The following is a 27,659-nucleotide window of genomic DNA, read 5'->3' as shown; positions in this document are numbered from 1 at the left end:
CAGAAGCTTCATTTCATAACAAAAGGAAATAACAGGAAAATTTGTTTGGGGAACAAAACACTTTCTCAATGTTTTAGTGAGAAGGGAAAGTAAACATGACACTGCCTGGCAGAGAATTATCCTCCGACAACTGCGAAAACACCACCGCCTGAACTCTGCTGGGAACTAGGAGCACAGCACTGCAGGTTGTTGTGAAACAAATCCTCTTACATATCAAAACTTCAACGTCCTGACAAAACAGACAGCCAACCGTCACCCAGGACATGCAGTTTTGGATTATTTTTTTTGGGGGGCAATTAATACTATATTTCAAACTGTGGGTGAAGTGAAAGTCTTGTAGATATACCAAGGTGTTGATTCCCATCATTCATGGGCTGCTCTTGGCTCGGTTGGTGTCAGGGCCACGACCAGGTACAACCCAAACCCCAGGTTTCTGGTTTCTGGGGAAGGGGAGAAAAGAAAAAAAAAACAGCGAGCAAATGGACGGCAGCGCGTTGTGATATAAGAGAAAGTTAGCACCACTTTAAGGAGAGAGAATCAGCTGTGCACGCCCATGGAAACGACCTACACAGTGTTTCATTTGCGTCCGCCCAACATTAACATGAGCTGCCTGTACTTCCTGGCAAGGTCAACATTGGTGCGCCCGTGCTGGAAAGGGTAGGACCACAAGATGGAGTTCCAGGAAGCACCGAACCTCTTCACCCCATGCAGCAGGTAGTACACCTCCTCCTGGGTGAAGTTCTTTCTCTCCCTCCGCTGCCGGGCAGTGATGGGAGTATGGGTAGAGGGAAAGAGAAAGAGAGAGACAAATGACAAAAGAGAAAAGAGGAGGGTGAACAGCTTGGAGGGGGACAGAAGACAGGAACATCTGAGAAAAGCCCAGAGGCCCATGGCTCCACATGACCACCACCAACACCAACGTCCACAGCAAGCGTCTCAGATGGAGAACGTGTGTCTGAGCACACACACGGCCATATTATCCAGTGTTGCTGGGTCCACTGGGTCTGGTTGGCACATGGGAGCTGGACAAAACAGGGTACTTTTTTTTATGCCGGTCCAATCCCTTTTGACTTTAAGAGCATTTTTCTGGACCTGCCTGTGTCAGTGGAGCACAGAACTTCCCTTCGTGAGTGTGATCTACCACTCTTCACGACCAAGACATCTCCTTCACATACATTTCTAGTTTCCCGGAAGAATTAACAGGTATATGTCCATCCATCCATTATCTGAACCGCTTTTCCTGCGCTCAGGGTGGCGGGGATGTTAGAGCCTATCCCAGCAGTCATTGGGTGGCAGGCGGGGAGACACCCTAGACAGGCTGCCAGGTCATCACAGGGCCCACACACACACCCATTCATACCTAGGGACAATCTAGTACGGCCGATTCACCTGACCTACATGTCTTTGGACTGTGGCGGGAAATCCACGCAAACACGGGGAACTTCACACAGAGGACGACCCGGGACGACCCCCAAGGTTGGACTACCCCATGGCTCGAACCCAGCACCTTCTTGCTGTGAGGCGACCGCGCTAACCACTGCGCCGCCCACAGGTATATATTAGCATTTTTATTTTCCTCACTGATTTTTTTCCCTCTGCAGCCTAGTTTAACTTGTCTCGCCAGCGCTTTCCTTCTTCAAATGGAATATATGTAGCACTATTCATTACGATAATCAATAATCCAGGTAAGAAAATCAATGAAGGTTGAATGAGTTCATCTGGACATGTTTACTGACAGAAACGTTTCATCACTCATCTGATGCCCCTTTTCCACTACATGGTACCGGCTCAACTCGACTCGGCTCGCAGAGTGTCGTTTTCCATTACCGTAACAGTAACTCCTCAGTGTAGCTGGTCTGCATTGATTTTGGTACCTGCTCCAGGTTTTGTGGAACCTCGACAACGGTGGTACCAGAAAAGTGGTAATAGTTACCAAAATGCCGGTACTTTCCGGAGGTTGAGTCGGTACCATGTAGTGGAAAGGGGGCATAAGTGACCTCTTCAGTCTAAACTGACTGCAGGTATCCCCAGCCTTATAAACAATACAGTGGCGTAACGACCGAAACCAACGATCGGTTTCATTTGCAAATATGGGCGTGACCATGAACTAGAGTTACAACGACCCAGAGCCCGAGAAAGAGAAAGTTACGTCAATGAGGGGTCAGAACACGAGAGGATCACGTGGTTCATATAGCCGCCGAATATTTCCAACCGAAGCTTGGCGGGTCATTTAAATGAACTGCTTAGCCGCGATTTCTGGTAACTACTAACCAATATTTTCAGATTGTTACATTTATATAGAGATATAGATATATTCTAACGTGACACATATGCTATGCGCATGTGTCGGAATTGACGAGCTGTCACGCTTTAAATTACATCGTTAATTTGATTCAAACGTGCTTGTAAAATGGTCATCATTAAAATGTCAACTGTAGCTTCTTACCTGTAAATTGACCTTTGATTAATGCGAGAAACATACCTTCGCCATGGAAATCCTACTGCCCCGGGTCGCACTGTTTGGAACTATCCGGGGCTCCCGTGATCCGCCACTGCTGTTAAATAATTGGCCCATTGCCGTCTACGGAGTTGACGTAACTCTCTCTTTCTAGGGCTCTGCAACGGCCATGTGTCCCATTCACAGAGGACTTGGGAATGTTTGCAGTCACAGCATCGTAAGGTGGCGACAGATGCTGCAAATAACCCGATAACTATGCTGCTTTCTGCATCCGTACAGCTCTGCTTCAGAAAGCTCTCACTCCCCACCCACTTATCTTTTAATGTTTTGCTGTGTTGCAAAGTCAAATTGAAATATATTTCAACGGGATTTCAAAGTAATTCTGTATAATGATAATATAAAAGCAACATTCAGTAATAAAAACCTGAAAATTATTCCAAGTGGCAATCTCAAAGATTTCCATTACATTACTATCTTTTGTGAGTTGACCATCTTTGACGCCTCGCTCTGGTTGGTCCGCCGGAGAGGACGTTTCGCCTTTTCCTCTCTGGTGGGCCAATCGCTGCTAGCTAGCTAGCTAAATAAATCTCCATTACTATTTGGTGCTAATACACTGTTTTTGTTGGACTGTCCACATCGGACCGACAGATTTTTAAAATGCAAACACTTTTAGAAGCAAAGGCTTTCATGAACTGAAACTGAGCTGAATAGTCAGTATCAGATATCAATAAAACAGATTAATTTATATGAAAAACTTTTGCATGGCCAGTTTAATAAGTTTATATATATATATATATTTTTTTTTGGATTTCCCCCCCTTTTTCTCCCCAATTGTACTTGGCCAATCACTCTACTCCTCTGAGCCGTCCCGGTCGCTGTGCATGCCTCCTTCCATACATGTGGAGTCACCAGCCGCTTCTTTTCACCTGACAGTGAGGAGTTTCACCAGGGGGACGTAGCACATGGGAGGATCCCCCCAGTTCCCCCTTCCCCCCAAACAGGCGCCCCAACCGACCAGAGGAGGCACTAGTGCAGCGACCAGGACACATACCCACATCCGGCTTCCCACCCACAGACACGGCCAATTGTGTCTGTAGGGACGCCCGACCAAGCCAGAGGTAACACGGGGATTCGAACCGGTGATCCCGGTGTTGGTAGACAACAGAATAGACCGCTATGCCCTGGAGTTAGTTAATCGCTACAGTAGATTGGTTGCTTTAATATTTTGAGAAGTATTCACCCCCTTTTTCCGATAACTTAAAGTGGGCCAGGTGTTTTCAATTTTCTTGAGAAATCACAGTACGTCAACAAGGGTCCACCTATGTTCGTTTCGATCCCACACGTGTTCATTCAATGTTGTGACATTTATCGTGCATTACTGAACGATAAATGTCACAACATTCTGAGGACTGGTACCTGAAACAGCAGATAAGATCTGTGCTGCTGTCATGAAGACCAAGAAACTGTTAGTGGAACTTGGAAATGAAGTCGTTAGGAGGCAGAAAGCTGGGAAGGTTGCAGAAAGCTTGGCAAAGTTCTGTTAACTTCATTGTAACAAAATGAAGAAAAACAAACAAAACGCACAACCCAGGCACCAGCAGGAACAAGATATTAGACCAAATTGAGCAGCAGGAAGAAAAGGGCAATTATCTCTAAGTGATGAAGAGATTTGGTGTAACACAGCTGCAGAGCTCACAGGCTGAACTGGGAGAAGCTGTCCAAACTGATTCAGCCTCTTTGGTAGTGGCTTAAAGGAGGCCACTTCTGAGAAAAGCCAACACTGGGCCACACCTGAAGTTTGCTAGAAGCCATTTGACAAAATCTGAGTCCATCTGAAAGAAGAGTTTGTGATATGAAACTAAAATTGGCCTGAGAGCAAAGCATTATATGTGGGAAAAACCAAGCACAGGTAACACAATCCCTACAGTCAAGCATGGTGGCAGCAGCATCGTGCCGGGGTGTTGTATTTCAGCAGGAGGGACTGGAAAGGCAAGATGGATGGAGCCAAATTCAGGCAAACCCTCGAGGAAAAAAAACATTTTAGTCAGCAAGCGCGATGCATTTAGGGCCAAGATTCATGTTGTAACAGGACAGTTACCCGAAGCCCACAGCAAGAACTACGAGCGGACGGCTTCAAAAGGTAAATATTCTGGAACTGCTTAAATCCCACCGAAAATCTGTGGTATGATTTAGAAACTGTTGTCAATCAGTACTCCTCATATAATCTGGCAGAGTGGGAGCAAAATTCCCTGAATCTAACTATGCACCGCTCATGCAGACACACAAACGCTCACAGCTGTAACGTCAAAGGCTTGTTCACCAAGTACTGACTTTGGGGTTGGGTGAGAGTAGTTTTATACATGAGACATTTCAGTCTTTCATATCTGAAAGACAAATCTTGCATATTTTTGCCTCATAAATGTGCTGATGTTTTTGTACTAATGAAGGGATGGATGAGAAAACAAGAACAAAATGTGAAAAATGTCAAGGGGGGGGGGGTGGATATTTTCAAAAGGCATGATATTTTTCATTCATTCATTACTTTTCTTTTGGGGGGGCAGGGATTTTTCTCCCAATTGTATCTGGTCAATTACCCCACTCTTCCGAGCTGTCCAGGTCGCTGCTCCACCCCCTCTGCCGGTCCGGGGAGGACTGCAGACTACCACATGCCTCCCCCGATACATGTGGTGTCACCAGCCGCTTCTTTTCACCTGACAGTGAGGAGTTTCACCAGGTGGACGTAGCGCATGGGAGGATCATGCTATTCCCCCCAGTGCCCCCCCCCGAAAAGGTGCCCCGACTGACCAGAGGAGGCGCTAGCGCAGTGACTAAGACACATACCCACATCCGGCTTCTCACCCGCAGTTACAGCCAATTGTGTCTGTAGGAATGCCGACCAAGCCGGAGGTAACACGGGGATTCGAACCGGCAATCCCGGTGTTGGTAGACAACGGAATAGACCGCTATGCTACCATTTTAATTACACAAACACTTTACACTGACAGTGACTTCCCCAATATCGTGTCACGACATGACACTAATCTCCCCTCCAGACATGTGTCAGTACTGCAGTACAGCACGAGATGATTTCACTGCATTTAAACAGCCAGTTGTGACTACGGTAGACTGCAGTACAGGTAGTTAGACATGGTTCTTTTTTTATCATTTTGGTTGGAAAAAAGTCTTTCCAACTCAGATATCATATATGGTTTAGGCTCTTACGTTGCTCTTGCCAAGTTCTGGTTTGGGCTCAGGCTCCGGCTGATCATCAAGAGCACGGCCTCCATTTTCATCCGTTCTTCCCACTGCTTTAAGAGAAAAGACATTTCACATATGCATATCGCGTGCATGTGTGTGTTTGAGACAGACTGAGCGAGAACAGGCCAAGTGCAGACGCTGGACACCTCATTCAGTTAAACAACAAGACATTGACGGGCAGCAGACTATACTGAATAGACAGACAATTTCCCTTTTCACCCCCTCTTTCTCTCCTCCTCCCCCTCCTTCATCTGAACGACATTACATCATGCATTATGCCCAATACAGCAGCCATGCAAACAACAATGGAAGAGAGGGACGACTCGCTGATGCCCGGGGAGAAACGAAGAGAGTGAGAGAAAAGAAGAACAAACAATAACAGAGTGAAAGTGAGGGGAGACGGTGGAGGACAATGGTCATTTTCAAAAAGACACAGAATGAGTGACAGTCTCCTGAACAGAAGAGGAGAAACGGATATAGCGAGCAAAAGGGGGTAAATGATGGCATGAGGGGATTTCAGTCTGGATTTAGAGAGAGACAGATCGTTCTAGATAAAGAGAGACAGTTGAAAATAAAGCCACTATGCTGAGCAGCAATGCGCTAAAGCAAATCTCAGCATGGACGCACATACGCTCAGAAAGTAGCGCAAAACAAAAAGTCTCTGCTACCGCACTACAACATGAGAAATTAGAATTCAAAAAGCCTCGTGAGGAGCGAGTGAACTGACATGACTGGAAATTCTGCATTCAAGAAGTGAGAGTTGGATGGAGGATAGAAGGAGCTCTGCAAAGTCTCCCTGCTGTAATGAAACTGATGCACAACACACAGGCGATACTGTACAACTCAAAACTATTCAATCTTGGGATATAATGAAAAGAATGGAACATGTCAGTTGACACGGCAGAATGGACTACACCGCCGGTCCTTTCACAACCTTGTCACCGGCACTGCCGCGGCACAAAAGCACCCGATCAGTTGCGCAGACACACAAAGTGCTCTGCAGAGTGTGAAACAGCTTAGTACAGCTGTGCTGCTGTGAACCAGCACAGGCCTGCGCTGTGTGAACGCTGGCCGAGGTTCAACATTCCTTCTGTCTTTTGGTCTGCCCGCTGCCAAGAACGCTGCGGAGAGGACGACTCCCACCACAGGCTCTCATTCTCTCACACAAACAGACACCCACGCACCGAAACAAATTAATTTCAATCTCCATGTTGGATCCATAGATCCGACACTGAACGGGCCGTACCTTCTGGGAGATGAGGCCTTTCTGCAGTCACGCCTGGATTAAAGAAAGAAAAGAACAAGACAATAACTGTTTTAACACATCACACGTAAAGGGGCATAAATAAAACTGTATCCTGTCTTCTTCAGTCACATCACATACGTACTTTTACCGTCATGAAAGGCTGCTCTCATCTGAGCTCCTCGGCGTAGTGGGGTCAGCTGGATGTCTGAGATGTACAGACATGAGCTTCAAAATGGTTGATCCTTCCAAGAACTGGCGTTTTACTTAAGACAGAATGTCCTGGGAGCCAGTCTACTACTGCAGGGTGCTTGTGACTTACCGTTGTAGTTTTTTCTTTGCCATTTCCCTGGTGAACTCCTGGGCGGCTCGCCATCTTTACGTATCGGCATCAGGGAGACCTCTTGTTGGATAAGAACAGAAATCACAGTTAAAGCAGATCTTTCCAGCAATCCTTCATAAGAGACTGTTGACTGACAGTGATAATGGGTATGGAAGGCATGAAGGCAGCTATGGACATGGCACCCTCTGGGTTCAAATTAGCTCTATTTGTGCCCGAATAGCGTGGCGGTCTATACCGTTGCCTACCAACACGGGGATCTCTGGTTTGAAACCCCGTGTTACCTCCGGCTTGGTCGGGCGTCCCTACAGACACAATTTGCCGTGCCTGCGGGAGGGAAGCTGCATGTGGGTATGTGTCCTAGTCGTTGCACTAGCGCCTCCTCTGCTCGGTCGGGACGCCTGTTCAGGGGGGAGGGGAACTGGGGGGAATAGCGTGATCCTCCCACGCGCTATGTCCCCCTGGCGAAACTCCTCACTGTCAGGTGAAAAGAAGCGGCTGGTGACTCCACATCTATCAGAGGAGACATGTGGTAGTCTGCAGCCCTCCCCGGATCAGCAGAGGGGGTGGAGCAGAGACCGGGACGGCTCGGAAGAGTGGGGTAATTGTCCAAGTACAATTGGGGATAAAAAAAAAAAGGGGGGGGTTCTATTTACAACTACAAGCATATGAGGACTAAATTTCTGTACTATGTGTTCTACACATAAAAACGAGGAACGGTAGACAACTAAACCCTTGGTGACTGCACTGACTAGCACAGCAGCAAATCTATGGTTGTCCTTGAGTTGCAACAACTTTTCAGCAGGGTTGGAACACCTCTGACTGAATAATTAAGTTTGGCTGGAACCGAGCCATGCTTTTTGTTAAAGCAGAAACTCAGCGATGAAGACACATCCTGTACACAAACCTTGAGCACATATTCTTCTCACATAGCTCAAGTACTCTGGTATATTGTTGGCAAGGCCTAAAAATGTAAATATCAAAGCCACCAGAAGAAAAACAAGGCAATGCCAAAACTGACCCTGTGTTTCAAGCTCGCTCGCCTTGTTGTCCTCCTTAAGCTAGCTCACTGCTCAGTAACAAAACTAAGTGAATACTTTTGCCTCATATGGGAAGGACAAGGCTGGCAATATGTCTTTGTCCACGTCTGCATTTAAGTTTTGTCTTCGTTTGATGGCTGGGAGAGCTGGCGCTGGATGGGCTGGGGGAGCCTGGTCTTCTGTGTCTTGTGGGCCCAGGGACCACAGCCCTGCCTGGAGCTGCGACCGAGGTGGTAACACACAGCGGTCTGACAGGACGCGGAAGCGGGGCAGGCTAAGCTAACTGCTAACCCACGCAGACCGGCAGTTCCGGTAACACTGAGGATGGTCTGGCGGTGGCCTCGCCTGGTGTTGACTGTGGTGTTTTTGGTGTCGTCGTGTGGAGTGTGGGGAGGTGTGTCGAGAGCGTCTGACTGGGACAGCTGGCTTTGGATCAGCAGAGGGAGCCTGGTCTGCCACGTCTGGTGGGTCCAAGGACCATGGCCACTGCCTAACTGTTCGCTGCACTAACCCCTTCTCTGGTCGGTCGGGGAGAACTGGGGGGAATAGCGTGATCCTCCCATGCACTACGTCCCTCTGGTGAAACTCCTCAATGCCAGGTGAAAAGAAGCAGCTGGCGACTCCACATGTATCGGAGGAGGCATGTGGTAGTCTGCAGCCCTCCCTGGATCAGCAGAGGGGGTGCAGCAGCGACCAGGACAGCTTGGAAGAGTGGGGTAATTGGCCGGGTACAACTGGGGAGATAAAGGGGGAAAACTCAAAAAAGTTAAAGAATCTGATATCAAATGTATACTTCAGCATCAAAAGCAACGATCTGGTTTTACATGTATGTAAGTGTCAAACGCACAATAAATGTTGTCAATCCAGAAAAAGAAAAAAAACAGCCACATTATCTTTACCATTATTTGCATCATTCTCATTGTTAACTGCTCTGAGCTTTATGAGGTTAATTCTATTTATTGGGGGGAAAAATCTATAATGTAGCCCCGTTTCTTTTCAGATGTGAAGCAACTCACGGATCTACAACACAAACTCTTTCTCTCTCTCTCTCTCTCTCTCTCTCTCTCTCTCTCTCTCTCTCACACACACACGCCTAGCCAACAGTAGAAATTAAAGCATTGCATAGCACATTTCTTAATACAATATAAGCATAATGTTCAGCATTGCACATACACACACACACACACTCTCTACAATCAGCCCCTGCAGAAATGTCGACTTAATCTGGAGAAATCGAAGATGCCGAGGTCAATGTGACACAGACAACCAACATGGGATCCACACATCTAACCTAAAGAATATGAGCGGAGCAGGAAGGCGACATGCTGGTGTGAGCCAACTAAACCCCGGGTAGACTTGAGAGGGGCTGGGGCATGACGTTCCACTACAGCACTGCCCCCAGCAGCCCCCACACACCAGCATCATTGTCCTCTTCATCTACACCCATTTTTCAAACTGTGGGCAGGCAGAGACAGGCTAACAAGCAGTGTGCACTTACCGCGAATAAACAGCCATCAAACATTTATATGCACAATGCTCAGAAGTTATGGTGCTGCTTCATCCAGTGATCTCCCGGCCCATTGCACTGTGGGACATACTGCAGCTAGAAACATATAAGTTATACTAAACCTGAGGGATGAATCAAATCAACCCTTTCTGAACACAAGTTTTGGCGTCCATGTTTTAATGGGTAATTTTTGGGATTCCCCCTCAAGTCAAGGAAAGAAAACATGTAGAGGAAAGCATTTTAATTAGAACAGAGTGCAGTCCGACACATGGTTCTGGTTACAGCAATAGGAAAAACATGGTGACCCTTTTCAACGGTGCTGACACTGTAATGGACGAATCCTTTCACAATGACTCGTGAAATCAGAACAAACAAATCACAGCGAGCTGAGGGACGCATTCACGTCTTTATCATAGCCACACTAAGTCATCGTTTAAAAGAAATCAAACTGCAGCCTTTACACCTGTCAGCTCCACTGCTTGCTCCTGAATAAGATGAGACAGGCAACTGAACAAACTGAACCTTGTGAGCATCCCTCAACTACAGCCAGCAAACACACACAATAATTTCAGTCACATTCATTTCTGTAAAAAAGTGTTAATCAAGGAGTAATGGAAGAAATTATGGGGTTTCATGTATTGAAATCTCCTACCTCTCCAGTAATCCAAGCTTCTCTTTGGCCTTGCTTCTGCAGCTCCCTCAGAACACGTGTCTATGTGCTCTACAGAACTCTGGGCCTTTTTACTAAACAGCATGTCTTGGCGACGGGCCCTGAACGCATCTGTGGCCTCCTGAAGAACCTTGTGCATGTCGCAGCGTTGGTGACAGTAGCTCTGGCTAAACCAGAACGACCTGCTGGTAACCTCCCCGAAATGTAACATACAGCCTGGAGAGAGGGGCGACAGAGAGAGAGGTAGAGGGTAGCAGTACACCATGATCAAAAATTAACCTTAACATGAAACAATCCTGTTTTGATTGGGCAGCATATGCATAATTGTAAAAAATACTTCGACTTGACCCACACACCCATCCATCCATTATCCGAACCACTTATCCTGCTCTCAGGGTCGCGGGGATGCTGGAGCCTATCCCAGCAGTCATTGGGCAGCAGGTGGGGAGACACCCTGGACATGCTGCAAGGCCATCACACAGGGCCGGGCCAACACACACACACACACACACACACACACACACACACACACACACACACACACACACATTCATACCTAGGGACAATTTAGTTTGGCCGATTCACCTGACCTACATGTCTTTGGACTGTGGGAGGAAACCGGAGCACCCGGAGGAAACCCACGCAGACACCGGGAGAACATGCAAACTCCACACAGAGGATGACCCGGGACAACCCCCAAGGTTGGACTACCCTGGGGCTCAAACCCAAAACCTTCTTGCTGTGAGGCGACCATGTTAACCACTGCACCACCGTGCCGCCCTGGACCCAGACAAATCATTTGAAAACTGGTATGTCTGATCGAAAAGCAATGTCTTGTAAATGTGTAGTGTTTGGCCGCCAAGCTGTGAATGAAATTTACATTCCTTCCCAGTAAACCAGCAGACCCTCTGATGAAGGCACTCTGACACAGAACACACAACTCGTGCAGTATTTGAAAATTTACAGAGGTGGGGCTTCTCTAAAACCAATGGGTAGGTTGTTTAATGGTACAGCAGACCATTCTGTCAGTCAGCAGGTCAATGTTTTGAAAGTTTATTTCAATGTCGAAAGATATTTGATAATTCTGAATAGGAAGCATTTAGGCCAATTATGAAGCAGAGAGGGTGGTCCTTTTCTCCTACCTGAGCATCTGTTATGAGGTGGTGTGAGAAACTCCAGCGCTGACTTCATGTTGCTGATCTCACTGTCAATCAGCTCAGAGCACAAAGACAGGGCATCTGGAACAAAGAAACGGTTACCACTCACTGGAGGGGAACTTGTAAGTGTCTTCTGTTTTTTTAGATTTTTCCCCGTTTCTCCCTAATTGTACCCAGCCAATTACCCCACTCTTCCAAGCTGTCCTGGTTGTTGCTTCACCCCCTCTACCGATCTGGGGAGGGCTGCACACTAACACATGCCTCCTCCCATACATGTGGAGTCACCAGCCGCTTCTTTTCACCGGACAGTGAGGAGTTTCGCCAGGAGGACGTAGCGCGTGGGAGGATCACGCTATTCTCCCTCCCCCCCAAACAGGCCCCCCGACCAACCAGAGGAGGGGTTAGTGCAGCGACCAGGACATACACCCACATCCAGCTTCCCACCTGCAGACACGGCCAATTGTGTCTGTAGGGACACCCGACCAAGCCGGGGTAACACGGGGACTTGAACCAGCGATCCCCATGTTGGTAGGCAATGAAATAGACCGCTATGCTACCCGGACGCCCCCTCTTATCAGTGTCTTTTAACATCACATCAGAGAAATAAAACGTGTTTTATAATGGTATTGGATGACAACATTGTGTATTTCAGAGATGAAGATAAACCGCTTTTTCTACCATCATCATCGATTCTTCTCTTCTCTCCTGACGATTTCTGCTTGACAGGTGGTGGGTGCTTAAACAATTGACTGGACAGAGGAAAAAGAGAGAGCCATATTCCTCACTGAAACTCGCCAGCTTTTTTAGTCAGCGTGCTATCCGTTTCATGACGTTATCGAGGACTAACCTGTCCACGTGCGGCTCTCTGGCTCCCTCTCGTGGTTTGATATGTGAACTACTGACTCTTCCAGTGCCCCTGCACATTGAACACGTCACATCTCCTCCCAAGGGTGCTTGTCCTGGAACTCCAATCTCAGTATGGGCCACCGGGGCAGATGAAGTATCACCACCAACGTATTGATAGTGCTCTTTAGTACTCTTTACAAGAGCACCTGAGCAGCCCCCACTCTTGGACTCACTGCTGTCCCCTGCTCTCCTCAGTGCTCTGCCGAGAGTTTGAGGTTCACAGTGGGGATCATCTTCAGCTTTAACACCCACAGAGGCCTTGATCTGTCTCTCTGTTACATGCCCTGTGTTGCTCTTCTCCTTTTGTTTAGAAGGTATGACGGCTCCCCTCTCCTCTTTTACCCTGCTGGTGACGGCAGATTCTTCTGTCTCATTTTTGTCTTCGAATACCTGCCTCCATATACGGCTCTAGCAAAAATGCAGATTACTCAGTATCAGAATTATAGTGTACGTTGTCTTTAAATTAAACAATAATGCATTGCATGTTTCATTCGTGATAATATGTCTGCGATGTGTTGGCCTTAGTATTGCAAGTAGCTTAGTGTGTAGCTGCGCCAACCAAAGACTGAGGTGATCTGCCTCTGTGCTGAATCTCTTCCATCCAATTCCTCCCTGCTCTCGTGTTCTCACTGCTTCTCCTCTCTGGGTCAGATTTCCTCAGAGTGTCTTCCCTACAGTGCTCCTCACACCTGTCTAGTTCCGCATAGGACCCTCCAGCAACATCTTTGTATGCTTCTCCTCCTGCTGTCTTTTCTCTGCTGCTCATCTGTTGAACAGAGTCAAGTAGAGAGAACTCTAGATGGTCCTTCTGCACCTCAACTCTTTTCGCCCCATCCCATCTCTTTCCTTTCTCCATCCCTTTTTTGTCATCTATACAACTTCTCTTTACTGCCAACGGAGCCCCTTGTCTTGACCCTCTCCTCACAGTCCTCTCCTCTAAATGCTCTTTCCCTATACTCTCCTAATGCAAGGGATGGAGGCTAATCTGAGGGTAGACTTGGATTGAGTTCCCCGCTCACCCTCCCTGCATGGATAAGCTCTTCTGCTTGCACTGGTGAGCCTTCTGCCTCCTTGTCTTTAACTCCCTATGGAAAAAACAAGAACATATCACGGGTCAGCACACTGCTTGTTTATGTTGTAAAGGCTGTAACTGTTATACATATATGTATATGTGTGTGTATGCCTGACCTCAGCCTCTCTCTTCTCTAGCTGGTTAATCCTGTGTAACAAATCTCTGGCTGACCTCCACGCCAAGTTTGTACGGAGATCAACTGCCCCGTCCTCACTCTGTTTTGCCGAATGGTCAAGTGTTGCCAGAGACATCGCTTCACACAAAAAGAGATCGAAGTTATTGGCTTCATATTCCACTTACCATCTACATTTTAAACCCTCATTCATGAAACTACTGCAATATGAAACGTGTGAAATGGTTTACTAAAACGGTGGTGAAATCTATAGACTAAGGGTTCCGTTTTCATGAAAGTGGGCACAAAGCACAAACTCTGATGTAAGCAGAAGGTACTGGCGTAGCCCTTCGGTAATTTGATGACCAGAGACGCGAGTGCAACCCTGGCACAATGCAGCACAGTTGTAAAAGGAGTTAAGTTAGGATGAATACATAAGTAAGTGGACTTGGGGTGGGCATCAACTTGGCCAAATAAATCAGTTCCTCTCAAACCTTTTAAATGTGCTGTGGCACAGCATCTTGTAATTTTCATGATGAACGAAGAGGAAAGCCCATCAGAACAGCTCTACCAGATAAATAGTATGCAAGAAAAAAATGGATTTGCTTGTGTGGGAAGTGCAGTCGCCACGACCACATCTGTGGTACAGCAATTGGCCTACAATGGCTGATTATGTGAAGTAGTATGTAACCAATATTATTATGAGTCTTCCTCTGAGAACCGCTTCCCAGTGCAGGAAGCGGTTCAATGATTAACTGGATGTAAATCCGACAGCAGTAAATTGTTTCCTGTACCACCACCTTCTGCCAACATCATCGTTCAACCGCAGTCATCATCCTTCGACCGCAGTCAAGCATGCATTCACAACATCACACCAGTATTCTGTTTCCCATTTGATTTGGTAGGTCTTTAACATTTATTTGAGTGTCTCTTGAAATACAGTCTATGTAGGACGTGGGAGACACATACAGATGACTTTTGCTCTATAGCAATGTCCTGAAAAATGTGCTCTCCTCTGCGCAACCGTGTTGAGATAGGTGGTGTATCACCGTAGATTTCAGCTTTGGTTTTTGTGCTCCCGCCAGGAGATGTTCTTAACTCTCATAAGGAGGTGTGTGTATGTTCCGTCAAGTCTCGCCTGAAGATCTTTTTTCATGGTCCATGTCGCCGACCCATAAAGTAGGATACTTTCAACACATGCTCTGAAGAATGCTAGTTTAGTCTTGTCAGAGATGTCAGACGTCCATATATGATGTCATTTATTACAGGCATTCCAGGCTTGGCCTTTCCTTGACATAAAATCTTTCTTATTGTCGGCAACAAAAGATCCGAGATATTTGAAGTCAGTCACCTCGTTGAGCGGTGTTCCATTATCAGATGTGACTGGCTGGTGCATTGTGTCCTCAGTGATCGACATGTACTCAAGTCTTTTTGGAATTAATACTGAGACCAACTCTAACTGAAGCTTTTTCAGGACAGGTTAATAGCTCCTGGGCTCCTTGAAAAAGTGACGCTGTTAGAGTTATGTCATCAGCATAGTCGAGGTCTGTGATAAATTTGCTTCAGTTTCTGACTGTCTTACTTGGCTGAACATCTACGCTGCTGCTCTTCTTTGTATCAACTGACTGTCGCAGGATATAATCGACGATTACAACAAAGAGGTGAGGTGCAAGTGTCCCCTTGCAGTATTCCAATAGTAGTCCGGAATTCTTTTGTTGGACCGTCTGCAGTCTGCACATAGCTGGAAGCATTTTTATACATAATGGCAACTGCATGAACTATTTCTGACGGGAATTCCATAGTTTAGAAGAATGTGCAGCATTACTTTCCGGTTTACACTGCCGATATATACACTTCATTTCTATTGCCACACAAGCAACAGGCATGGGCGCAAGTCCATGAACACTGGGATGGCATTCAACCCCCGTCCATAGGTTTTGGGTTGTCAGGAAGGGCAACCGACTTAAAATGTTCCCAAATCCTTATGCGGATTGACAAGACCATACTGGATCAGTCGAGGCCCGGGTTAACAACAACCGCCATTGGTGCTGTACCCTAACAGGGTACCAATGGAAACTATAAAATCTGTTGTGAACGACCCCTGAGAAACAGGGAACAAGTCAAAAGAAGAATGTCTATTGCCCCAGTCTGACACATGATCAAAGTTAGTTAAAGTCATTTATTTTAAAGTAAGAATAACCAAATAGCCAAACCAAAAGCATGGAGGCATGTAGAATCAGTGGTGTGTGTGTGTGTGTGTGTGTGTGTGTGTGTGTGTGTGTGTGCGTGGTATGGATGAGTGAGCAGTGTGGTGTAAGTGAGCGGTAAAGTGTAAAAATAAGAACCCAAACAAACCATGGGCCCAAATATGTGTTCCAGTAGCATCAGGTTTACTGGATAAATGACTTTCCCACCAGAGTCACCATGTGAACACTAAGTTGGATGATGACGTCAGGTACATCGAGCATTTGGATGTAACCTGTACTGCCGAGTTGTAATGTCATCTCAGTTCTTATCATGGCCGTCCACACCATGGAACAGTCCCTGGGTTTTAAGAAGCATAGATAAGGTTGACAATACTACCTTCGGTTTAGACTGGAGCTAGATCATATGATAGATGAGCTACAGCTACAAGTGGCAAATGCAGTCATTTCTCTATGTCTACGTTTAAGCAACGTCTTTCCGCTATATTTGTAATAGCAGCTCTGAAGATATTTTTTGAGAGAAATGAGCATCCACATATAAAGCTGGTGTTTTACAGCCTCCATGTTATTTGTTTCCTTCCGACATGAACCACATAAACCTGACCAAGTCAGGTGAACAACTTCCTACTCGTAGAAAACGATGCACAAACACAGGAAACCTTCAAAAGCAAAAGGATGTGGCCAGGAAGCGCAACGGACAATAGCCAGCCTATAAACACCCATAGGTTGCCAGTAACCCAGGTATGCTGCATTTGGACTGACAGTCACCAGCTGATTTCTACTGTCAGCTGGTGGCAGGGCCTTCTCCTATCGGGACCTGTTCTTATAGAATAACCTGCCTGCTGCCATCAGACAGTCTGGTGTGTCTTTTAAATCCAAACTTGAAACTCATATTTTTGCCTTAACCTACAATTGGCTGCCTTTAAATTGAGGACTTCAAAAACTGTACTGCATAGCGGGTCGGTTTCTGTCTCAATGAATTTACCACTGTTGTGCCGACAGATTATACCAAATTATAGCGTATAGACTGACTACTGCAAACTGTTCTCTCACGTCTTTTCTCGCTCTCTGAATGATGTCTTCTCCTTTCATTTCTCCTGTGTATGTGATTGGTGTGATGTGAGTCTCCCCTGTGTGCATGTGGTTTGTCCTCCTCCCAGATCTCCATGGTGACTGCTTGGCATCCTCATCACATTTTTTTTAATATATATATCTTATAAATCTATATCCTGTTTCAATGTTATATCGTTCTCTCACTCCGATGTGACAAATGGGTTTTTGTTTTTTTTGTCTCTTCTCCCGTGTATGTGAACGGTGTGATGTGAGCCTCCCCTGTGTGCATGTGCAGTCTGTCGTCCTGTCAGGTCTACATGGTGATGGTCAAGTGGCTCAGGTCCTAGGCTGTTCCAGTGGCATCTGGACACTGCTTGGTGTCATCATCATATTCTTCATACATCTTATAATTATAACTCTGTTATCCTGTTTCAATGTTGCATTCTTTAAATTGTATACACACAACATCCATTGCACATCTGTCCGTCTTGGGAGAGATCCCTGTTGCTCTCCCTGAGGTTTCTACCAATTTATTCCTTATCCGATGCGAGGGTCTAAGGACAGGAAGTTGTATTACTGTAAAGCCCACTGAGGCAAATGTGTAATTTGTGATAATGGACTAAACAAATAAAACTGACTGGACTTGACAGTCCTCCAAACTCTACCAGTTCCTGTTTAAGAGAGAGAAAATCAGGAAACCAAAGTGGACGGTTCAGCACACCATAGACCGTGACAAAATAAAATATATGTAATGTGAAGCAGCACACAAGAGGATCGTTATTCAACAGCCTGGCTGACATAACTTGCAATCTGCCTTAGTGTTCTAACATCGTGCACAATAGCCTACAGAGACTGACAATGGACACAGTCTAGGCTACAGACAGCTTATAGTCTTGGACACATGCTATTGGGCCAGACAGACATTCACTTTGCCAAGTTCGGTTGAATTTTCTATGCGTCATGATGAGCACAAAGTCTCTGTGGTTCACACTGAATTATTTAGCCACATATCGACCCCATTCTTTCTGATTAACAGAGTACAGCATTCAGTTAGCTTGGTGAAATGCATAGGCAAACATCCATTAAAACACATTTGGGCGCATTTACTATGCACCCTCACTTGAAACGGTTGCACAAAAATAGCTCATTGCACTTCCGTTCAGACGTCATCCGAGTGGACATACATGCAATTGCAAGCCAAAATGGACACCAAAATTGTACTGTGCCGGCGGATCTGCACTGAGGCACCACCTTCTGCGCCATCCCAACCATCTTGGCACAGACGGGTTCCTTCTGAGCCACGAAATTACCAGATGGGTACAGGCAGGGAAAACAAACCTTGGGCCTGGGGAAATGTCCAGTCAGCTTGTGTTTGGTCCTCCATCAGCCTTGCGCCAGCACAGCAATACAGCTTTGAGTATCCAGTGATGGACAGAAGCATTTTGTTTTTGTTTTTTTTTACATGGTGATGGTGGCTGCGTGACTCAGGTCGTGGGCTGTTCCGGTGGCGTCTGGACACTGCTTGGCATCCTCCTCAACATATTCTTCATATATTTTATTATTCCATTATAACCGTTATCCTCTTTCAATGTTGTATTGTGTAAACACAACATCCATTGCACACTGTGCGTCTTGGGAGAGAGATCCTCCTCTGTTGCTCTCTCTGAGGTTTCTTTCTATTTTTTCTCCCTATTAAAGTTTTTTTCCCTTAGGGAGTTGTTCCTTATCCGATGCGAGGATCTAAGGACAGGATGTTGCGTTGCTGTAAAGCCTCTTGAGGCAAATTTGTAGTATTGGGCTATACAAATAAAACTGACTTGACTTTTCTCAATACTGATGAACACTCATTCTTGAGGAGTCCGTGCGTGTCATGTTGAGCTTAGGAACACAAACTCACAAGATTACAAGGATGAAGACAGCTGAGATGAGATGGATTTGCTGGGGTGTTGTCGGATTCTGTGACCCTATGATTACCATGCCTTCAAAAACTTTAATTATGAGACGAACCTACTAACCATGCATATATTTGAGAAGCCGAGACCCTACACATTCTTACCCTGTATAGCATGTGGTGAAACAAAAAACATTTTTTTAAAAGCCTAGTCTGTCATATGGTGTGCTTTTTAGATAGCCAACTGGATATCACAATACATATATATCATAATATACATAATAGTGATTACACACACCTTTTTATTTACCCACATGCCATACACTGTTAAAAAAAAGCAGAGGAACTTAAATTTTTCATATGTATAAATTTTTAGTAGGTTAATCAAATAATGCAAAAGGTAGGAGGCATTGTTTAGTCAAAGGGTCCAAGAATCTGACTGCATTTTAGTACACACATTTTAGTTTAAACACCAGCAATACACAATACCCAGGCCATAATACCCACAACACAGGGCTTCCCAGCGCCAAAAAAGTCAGAGCAAATTTTAAAATAGGCATTAATTTTCCAAAAAGGGCAAAAACATGAAATCTACACTGTTGACTTCTTACCACAAATATTCTCAGAAGTGAATTTAGTGACAAAACAACAGTTGTGGTATGAAAGTTCTCATAATGTAGTTGTGGGCTTTGCTTTCATTCACTGAAAGCCTAAATGAATGCTGGGATCTTTGCGTATCCCACATTTGTCAAGTCACCAACCGATGCATCCTCAATTCAGTGGGTGGACCAAGAACATATTCAGGCATCTGAAACGTTCTTGGCTTAATGCAAACTTGTGTTTTGGGACCGTACTTGGCCCACAACAGATGAAATTTCACGAGTTAATGAGAACAATTATAGACAGGGGCACTTGGTGATAAACACTCAGGCAATGTGTTGACTCACTGGCTTTTTTGCAGGTCTGTAGTATGAATGCAGAAGCTCTTCTTAAGTCCTCACTTTGGGACTCGGTGAGCAGAGTAATAATGATGGACAACCCTCCCAACGCCACCAGCTGGGACTGATTCTCTTCTACAGAACGGGAAACATGGAAAAAAGGTGTTGTTAGGGCAGTGGTACAATTTTTACATTTATAACAGGTATTACCATCTTTCAACACTAGAAAGGGGCAGTGGACTTTATTTGTTGTCCACTGCAAATAGTCTTACATCTTACTGCATGATACTGATACTGTAACGGACTTGCTGCTGGTATCATTGTAAATGATATTAGCAGCAAGTGGCTGGACAGCAACGGCTAACTTTTTTAGTCATTGATTTGTGATCACCAAATTAGGTACCCTATTGTGCCTCTGCATCTATTTGAGTTAAATGACAAAAGTTAGTGCTGGAGCTATAACATACGCTTGCATTTTGCAGTAACAAAATAATGGTGGTGTCGATGTTAAGTTCATACCACAGGTGCTGCTCTAATACCTTACATCACCAGAAAAGCCAACCACCACCATAAGACTAACCAACACTTAGATGAATGCTGGGTTGTAGCCACAGGGGTGGTAGCATTCATAAGTCACACTGGCTAACAGTGTGTGCAAATGTTGTCTGTAACTATAAGAGATAGAAATGCTAATAAACATTTATAAGCATGTGGTTGATATGCCTACCAGATACCTCTGTGCAGTGACCCAGAGTGAGTACCACAGAGAGCCTGTCTTGAGGGTCCAGGTTGGGGCTGGACAGCAGGGAGAGGAGTGCTGAAACTACACCGTGCTGAAACAAACCTGTTGCCAGAGTAGCTAGACCGAAGAGTTTTACAAATGAGACCAGAGATTATTTGGATGCTCTATGACACATTTTTTCCTTTTGGATGACAGACAGACTCACAGTTGTCAGAGATGCAGGCCGATAGGGTTTTGGTCATAATGACAGCGAGGTGACAGGACAAGGGGCTTTTCTCTGCATCTGAAGCCAAACGAACCAGGGTGAGGATCAGGGTTTCCAAACCGCCTGATGCAAAAAAATTCTCTTGGACAAAAGCTACAAAAACAAAAGGAACTGTGAGCACGAAATATTTTTGTTTTTTTAAAAAGGAGCTTTGACAAGTTGACTGCATTAAAAAAAAGTTTAGAGACAGTCCGTTTCTACTCTCTCTCTTATACCTACAGTTATTTGAAACGGTCATTGCTATGAAGGAGCATATGGGCTGGACCACCTCACTACGGAACAGTGTGATTTGCTCCAGCCAGGTTTTTACCAAGGGGAAAGCTGCCACACAGATTCGCTGAGCCTCCTCTGGGGGGAGAAAGTGGAAAAATGAGTTAAGCAAAGGTGAAATGTTTAAATTTGTTAAATAATGAGACCCATGGCCCAGTATTTTCAGTTCATTAGCTTCATAAAAAAAACTGATTAGGCCAGTATAAGCACTGAATTAGAGATGTTAATAATTAATCGTTAATCGATTAATTGCTGTTAAGAATTTAACCGATTATAAATGTATTAACCAACAATGTGTGTTTTTGGTACCATTTCTCTGCAACTCACATATGTAACTTTTATACCACAAGAGAGCGTACTTCACCTTTGCAGTTCAGAAAAACTACTGGTGCAACAAAGGACACGGCGATCCTGACCGTGTAGATAGATTCACTTCTTGCATACACACCAGTTGTTCATTGTGAAGAGGTGTGGAGTATTTTTTTATTTTCCTTTTGTACAGCACTTTATGGTTATTTTAAAAAAATGGGCTTGGTCTGGTCTGCCTTGTTAGTCTAGAAATGGCAGTAATTGCGCCCTGTTTGACATTGTTTTGTTTGGCAGCGCCATTTGTTGAATAAGGACTAGAGCAGCCATTTCGAGCGAGAGCATTGTTTTTTTTTGTTTTTTTTTATTCTGTTCATTTACAGTTTGTGCTTCATGAATTAAAATTAAGTAATTTGCCGCTAGAATTGTTTAACTAAAACTTAAAAAGAAAAATACATGTGTTTTGCATCTTATTAATTATTAATTAATTTATTATTAATTGTTAATGTGTTCAACTATCGGTTAAGGAAACTGCACAAAATTTGCAACCCTTCACTGAATATAAAGCACAAAATCGATTTTACCATTCTGAGGGTTGTTCACACAGCCACTGAGAGCGCTAGACACAGATATCCAAAGCTGGTAGGTTTGAGTATTGTTAGCAGGACCCAGAGTGGCATCTTTAGACAGGGGGGAAGTCGACCTGCAAAGAGCATATTTACTAACTGTGTAGCAGTATGCAAACATGCTTAAACCATAAAGTTAACTCCATTTACCTGAACAGATCCAGTAGGACATCCATGCAGTTGGTGGTCTGGGCAAGTGTCTGTCCAGATTCTATGACAGTGCACAGAAGAGAAACAAAACAAAAAAACAAACACATGAACTACAATAATCTATTAAACAGTGCTTCGCTGCTATTTTTTTCAGTGCCTTACAAAAGTCTCAAAATACAGCAAAGGTTCGAGGATATTGATGGGATAGGAGCCATTTTTTTTCTCAAGTCACAGGTTGGCTCTTATGGAAGAAACAGGATTTTTGTGCAGCACTTACAGTGTAAAGATTGGAATTTTAGAAAATTTGAAAAAATGAAATTAGGAAATACAGGGAAGTATAAGGAGGAAGAGGTTGGCAAAGAAGAAGTGGGATAGTCTGAGATGAAGAAAGTAGACAGGAGTACAAAGAGATGTGGCGAAAGGCAAAGAGAGAGGAGAGGTGGCGAAGGCAAAGGAAAAGGCGTAAGGTGAGTTGTATGAGAGGTTAGACACCAAGGAAGGAGAAAAGGACTTGTACCAATTGGCTAGACAGAGGGACCGAGCTGGGAAGGATGTGCAGCACGTTAGAGTGATGAAGGATAGAGATGGAAATGTGCTGACAAGTGAGGAGAGTGTGCTGAAAAGGTGGAAGGAGTACTTTGAGAGAATGATGAAAATGAGAGAAGGCTGGATGGTGTGTGGATAATGAATCAGGAAGTGCGGTGGATTAGCAAAGATGAAGTGAGGGCAGCTATGAAGAGGATGAAGAGTGGAAAGGTGGTTGGTCCAGATGACATACCTGTGGAGGCATGGAGATGTTTAGGAGATATGGCAGTGGAGTTTTTAACTAGATTGATGCAATCTTGGAAAGTGAAAGGATGACTGACGAGTGGAGAAGAAGCATACTGGTACCAGTTTTCAAGAATAAGGGTGATGTGCAGAGCTGTAGTAACTACAGAGCTATAAAGTTGATCAGCCACAGCATGAAGATATGGGAAAGAGAAGTGGAATCTAGGTTAAAAGGAGAGGTGATGATTAGCGAGCAGCAGTATCGTTTCATGCCAGGAAAGAGCACCACAGATGTGATGTTTGCTTTGAGAATGTTGATGGAGAAGTATAGAGAAGGCCAGAAGGAGTTACATTGTGTCTTTGAAGATTTAGAGAAAGCAAGAGAGGAGCTGTGGTATAGCATGAGGAAGCTGGGAGTGGCAGAGAAGTATGTAAGAGTGGTGCAGGATATGTATGAGGGAAGTGTGACAATGGTGAGGTGTGCGGTAGGAGTGACAAGATGGGTTCAAGGTGGAGGTGAATTACATCAAGGATCGGCTCTGAGCCCTTTCTTGTTTGCAATGGTGATGGACAAGATCAGGCAGGTGTTGTCGTGGACTGTGATGTTCGCGGATGACATTATGATCTGTAGTGAGAGTAGGGTGCAGGTGGAGGAGAGCCTGGAGGTGGAGGTATGCACTGGAGAGAAGAGGAATGAAAGTCAGTCCGAGTAAGATGGAATGCATATGCATGAACGAGAGGGAAGACAGCGGAATGGTAAGGATGCAAGTAGAGGTGGCGAAGGTGAATGAGTTTAAATACTTGGGGTCAATTGTTCAAAGTAACGGAGAGTGCGAAAGAGAGGTTAGGAAGAGAATGCAGGCAGGGTGGAATGGGTGGAGAAGAGTGTCAGGAGTAATTTTCAACAAAAGGGTGGGTACCAGCAAGAATGAAAGGAAAAGTTTACATGATGGTAGTGAGACCAGCTACGTTGTATGGTTTGGAGACAGTGGCACTGACGAAGACAAGTGACAGAGTTGAAGATGCTAAGCTTTTCATTGGGAGTGACAAAGATGGGCAGGATTAACAATGAGTATATTAGAGGGACAGCTCAGGTTGGACGGTTTGGAGAAAAAGCAAGAGAGGCGAGATTGGGATTGTTTGGACATGTGTGGAGGAGAGATGCTGGGTATATTGGGAGAAGGATGCTAAAGATGGAGCTGCCAGGCAAGAGGAGAGGAAGGCCAAAGAGGAGGTTTATGGATGCGGTGAGAGGACATGCAGGTGGTTGGGTGTGACAGAGGAAGATGCAGAGGACAGGAAGAGATGGAAATGGATGATCCATTGTGGCGACCCCTAACGGGAGCAGCCAAATGAAGACGAGTGACAGTGTCAAAATTAAATTCTTCTTTCTTCAATAAACTTACTGTTGTTGCTTACTAGCACAGACAGCAGATAAACAGCCACCCTCTTCTGAATCAGTGAGCTGTCTTCTTTAACCAACCAATCAGCGAGGTCAGAGAAGATCTCCTTTCTGCACAAAGAATTCTTGCAATACACTAACCGGAAGACAGAAAAGTGGTGAAACAAAAGTCTTCCACTTCAGATTAAGGTTAGAGTTGTGAAATAGAAAGAGTACAATACAATATTACACATGATTCAGATGGCATCTTTCAGAGATGAATGTGTACCTCAGCTGTACACACGCAAGAACATTTGTGTATGGTCAATCACAAGCTTTAAAAAAAATTTCAAATTGGCCCTTTTAAGCCATTTTCCAATTCAAATTTCTGTTTTACTGATAATCCTTTCATTTCCATTTTGGAAAAGTGTATTACAATCATACTTTGATTAGTCGAAAATTGAAGTCTATCAAAAACAACACGTGATAAATCAACAAATATTCCTCACAGAAAGCTGCAATACACAGCAGAGCATTACATTTTTTTAGATATGATCATGATGATTTCCCTTAAAGTTCTTACAAGTCGACTGCAATTATGCTAACCCTAAACACACACACACACACACACACACACACACACACACACACACACACACACACACACACACACACACACACACACACACACACACACGAAGCCGCCACCTACCACTGGTCTCAGCTAGAGCTGCAAGTGTAAAGAGTGAAGTCTCTTTCACAACTGAATGAATACTGGACTTGGTGAGGCTGAATACAAACTCAACACCACCCATCTCTCTGAACAGGTCTACATTTTCCTCTGAAATTTTCAAAGAAAAGAATGGAAAGGAGCCAGATCAGAGAATGATTTAGAGAGAAAAAAACATTGAAAGACAAAATTTAACATAGCAATCAAAGTGATGAGATTGATCTTATCAATGTGCACTTAAATCCGTTGTATCAATTTTGAGTCACCTAGCCTGATAACTTCAATGCAAGACGAAGCTTTGTAAGGTTATGAATGCTCTGCCTCCCTCATACAAAGGTGACATTACGATGACATTGGTTCATGATTGATGAGTGGCTCTGACCTCTATTTTGACATACTGAGTGGATCGTAAGGAGGGCTTGTTTCTGCAAATCTGGGGATTTCATCTGAAACTTCAGACAGTCAAGCAACAAGGTAAGATCTGTCTTTGCAGCTGTGGAAAAACAACAACAGTGAAAATGGTGATGATTTGAGTGTCTGAGCTGACATGATTATAAATATCAAATATGTAGGTGTGTGTGTGACTAACAACAGTTGCAAAGTTGGAAAGATCCATTTTCTTAGCTAATGTCACTTACCATTATAGTCATTACTGCTAGCATCCAACACCCTTTCGCGATATGACCTCATCTGTGGTTCAAGTCAAAATGCCACCAAAAGATTAACACGTTGAAGCTAAATCTATAAAGTCACGGTGTCTATTAACGTGCATATCGACATTTCTCATGCGCAACATGTACATAGCCAACGTAATAACACACCAATGTAGCATGACTTAGCCCTAATACAGGCGACCTAGCTAGACTCAGCCGTTAGCATTACGGTTCCGACCACACAATCTGCGACTTCTAGACCCAGTAGTGCCTCAGCTGCTAACTAACAGACCGTCGGATAGATAACGTCAAAGTACGTCTACAATAAATGTTTGGCTTAATAGGCGTTCGAAAACAAAAGACCAACCATTTTCTTTGGCTAGCTTCTTGAGATGGCGAGCGAGGATACGGCTGCTGAATTAGTTAATTAACTTTAGCCAGACGTAGCTGCCAGCAGTACGGAAGGACGTACATCTCTCTCTACATATGCCAAATGCTATACTCGAGATTATGCTGACGTTTATGACCGAGTGTATGTTTAAGATTATGCTAAAAATTTACGCTAACATGTACGTGGAAGATTAGGCGAAAATAGCCATTCGCGAGACCACACGGCTCCTCCACTTCCGTCTCGCACTTCCGGTATTTTTTGGCGCGCGCTCTAGATTTAAAATGGCCGCTCTCCGGAAAAGTCTTACCTGACTCGGCCTACACCCAGCCAGGCATCTTCTCCTCGGTTTTGAAGGCATCTCAAGGACCACCTTTTGACAAAAGTCTGACAACTGCAGACGTTTTTCACACTATACCGCACATCTGGATAGAGAGATAAGGGTGAAAATGGGTGAGGTGGTCCTTTAACATTTTTTGCTCACTACAGTTAAAGTTGAAGGCGGCCAATTATTGGGCAAATTTGCAGAGCCGTAAGGATTTACAAACCTGGGGGGGAAAAGGTTATAGACGTAAAAAATGAGAGTTTTTGCATTATAATATTAGCTATGTAAACTACTAATAGCCCCTAGCTAACGGGTCTGACCCTTTAGCCGAGCGGTTAGTGATGTCACCTTGTGGTGCAAGACACCCGTATCGAATCCCGCACCGGGCAACAAAATAACCGGTTACAGCTATAACTAAGAAATTAGAAGTCAACGAGTGGGTCATTAGTCATTATGTGCATATATTTAAAGATGGATCTAAAAATCCAGAAAATGGAAAACAAGAAGTGCATTTTATGTGCCAGAGAAGCAAGTCAAGGTGACCAAGAGAACAGTTGACCATATATCAGTATAAGCAGTTGAAATGATGGCAGTTTGATTCGCTCTACAGTGGATGGAGGAAATCAAACCTCCGCAAATACGTCTCTGGTCAGACACAAGTGCAGCCCTGGCTAGTCTCAAAAATACCTCTTTCAAATGCAGACAGGATATTCTCTATGACATTTCGCAATCTTTATATAGAATTATTAGACTAGGAATTGATGTACAGTTGTTATGGGTACCAGCTAACGTGGACATCCAAGGGAATGAAACAGTGGAACTTCTTGCCAAAAATGGATTAAAAGCGAATCAAGTAGAGTTGGCAATACCAATAAGTAAGGCAGAAACCAAAGCTTTTATGTGGAACAAAATTAAGACACGGTGGCAGAGACAATGACACTAAAAGAAGGCATTTGCATCAGATTCTGCAGAGAAGCTGGAGAGGGGAGGTCACTGGGGAAAAGTAGGAAAGAAGAGAGCCTGATTAGGAGGATTAGACTGGGACACACAAGATTAAATTCAGCTCTGCACAAAAAAACTGTTACAGATATGGCACAGTTAGGGTTTGGACGTACTTGAGACTTTTAGGCACAATGCCTCTTTAGTGTCAGAGCTTTGTGGCACATGGCGAAGATGGGAACTCTTGGAATCAACATTTACACACAT

At 44.7% G+C, this 27,659-nt stretch overlaps 1 protein-coding gene across 1 annotated transcript; it reads right to left on the bottom strand.

Moving 5' to 3' along the window:
• terb1 (telomere repeat binding bouquet formation protein 1) lies at positions 1-25,777 on the bottom strand. Its single transcript, XM_056282502.1, has 22 exons — positions 25,726-25,777; positions 25,470-25,580; positions 25,070-25,198; positions 24,383-24,514; positions 22,209-22,269; positions 22,017-22,135; positions 21,076-21,204; positions 20,797-20,949; positions 20,577-20,708; positions 19,859-19,984; positions 13,768-13,904; positions 13,599-13,664; positions 13,139-13,345; positions 12,521-12,987; positions 12,352-12,422; positions 11,659-11,754; positions 10,499-10,732; positions 7,282-7,362; positions 7,105-7,167; positions 6,963-6,995; positions 5,681-5,766; positions 1-756 (listed from the first exon to the last, which is right to left on the bottom strand). The coding sequence occupies exons 1-22, from the start codon at positions 25,775-25,777 to the stop codon at positions 577-579; spliced, it is 2,865 nt and encodes a 954-aa protein (XP_056138477.1). The 3' UTR covers positions 1-576.
• Positions 25,778-27,659: the final 1,882 nt, after the last annotated feature.

This window comes from Lampris incognitus, chromosome 6 (assembly GCF_029633865.1).
Source record: "Lampris incognitus isolate fLamInc1 chromosome 6, fLamInc1.hap2, whole genome shotgun sequence".
Taxonomy (NCBI): Eukaryota; Metazoa; Chordata; class Actinopteri; order Lampriformes; family Lampridae; genus Lampris; species Lampris incognitus.
This window is presented reverse-complemented; position numbering and strand designations above follow the sequence as displayed.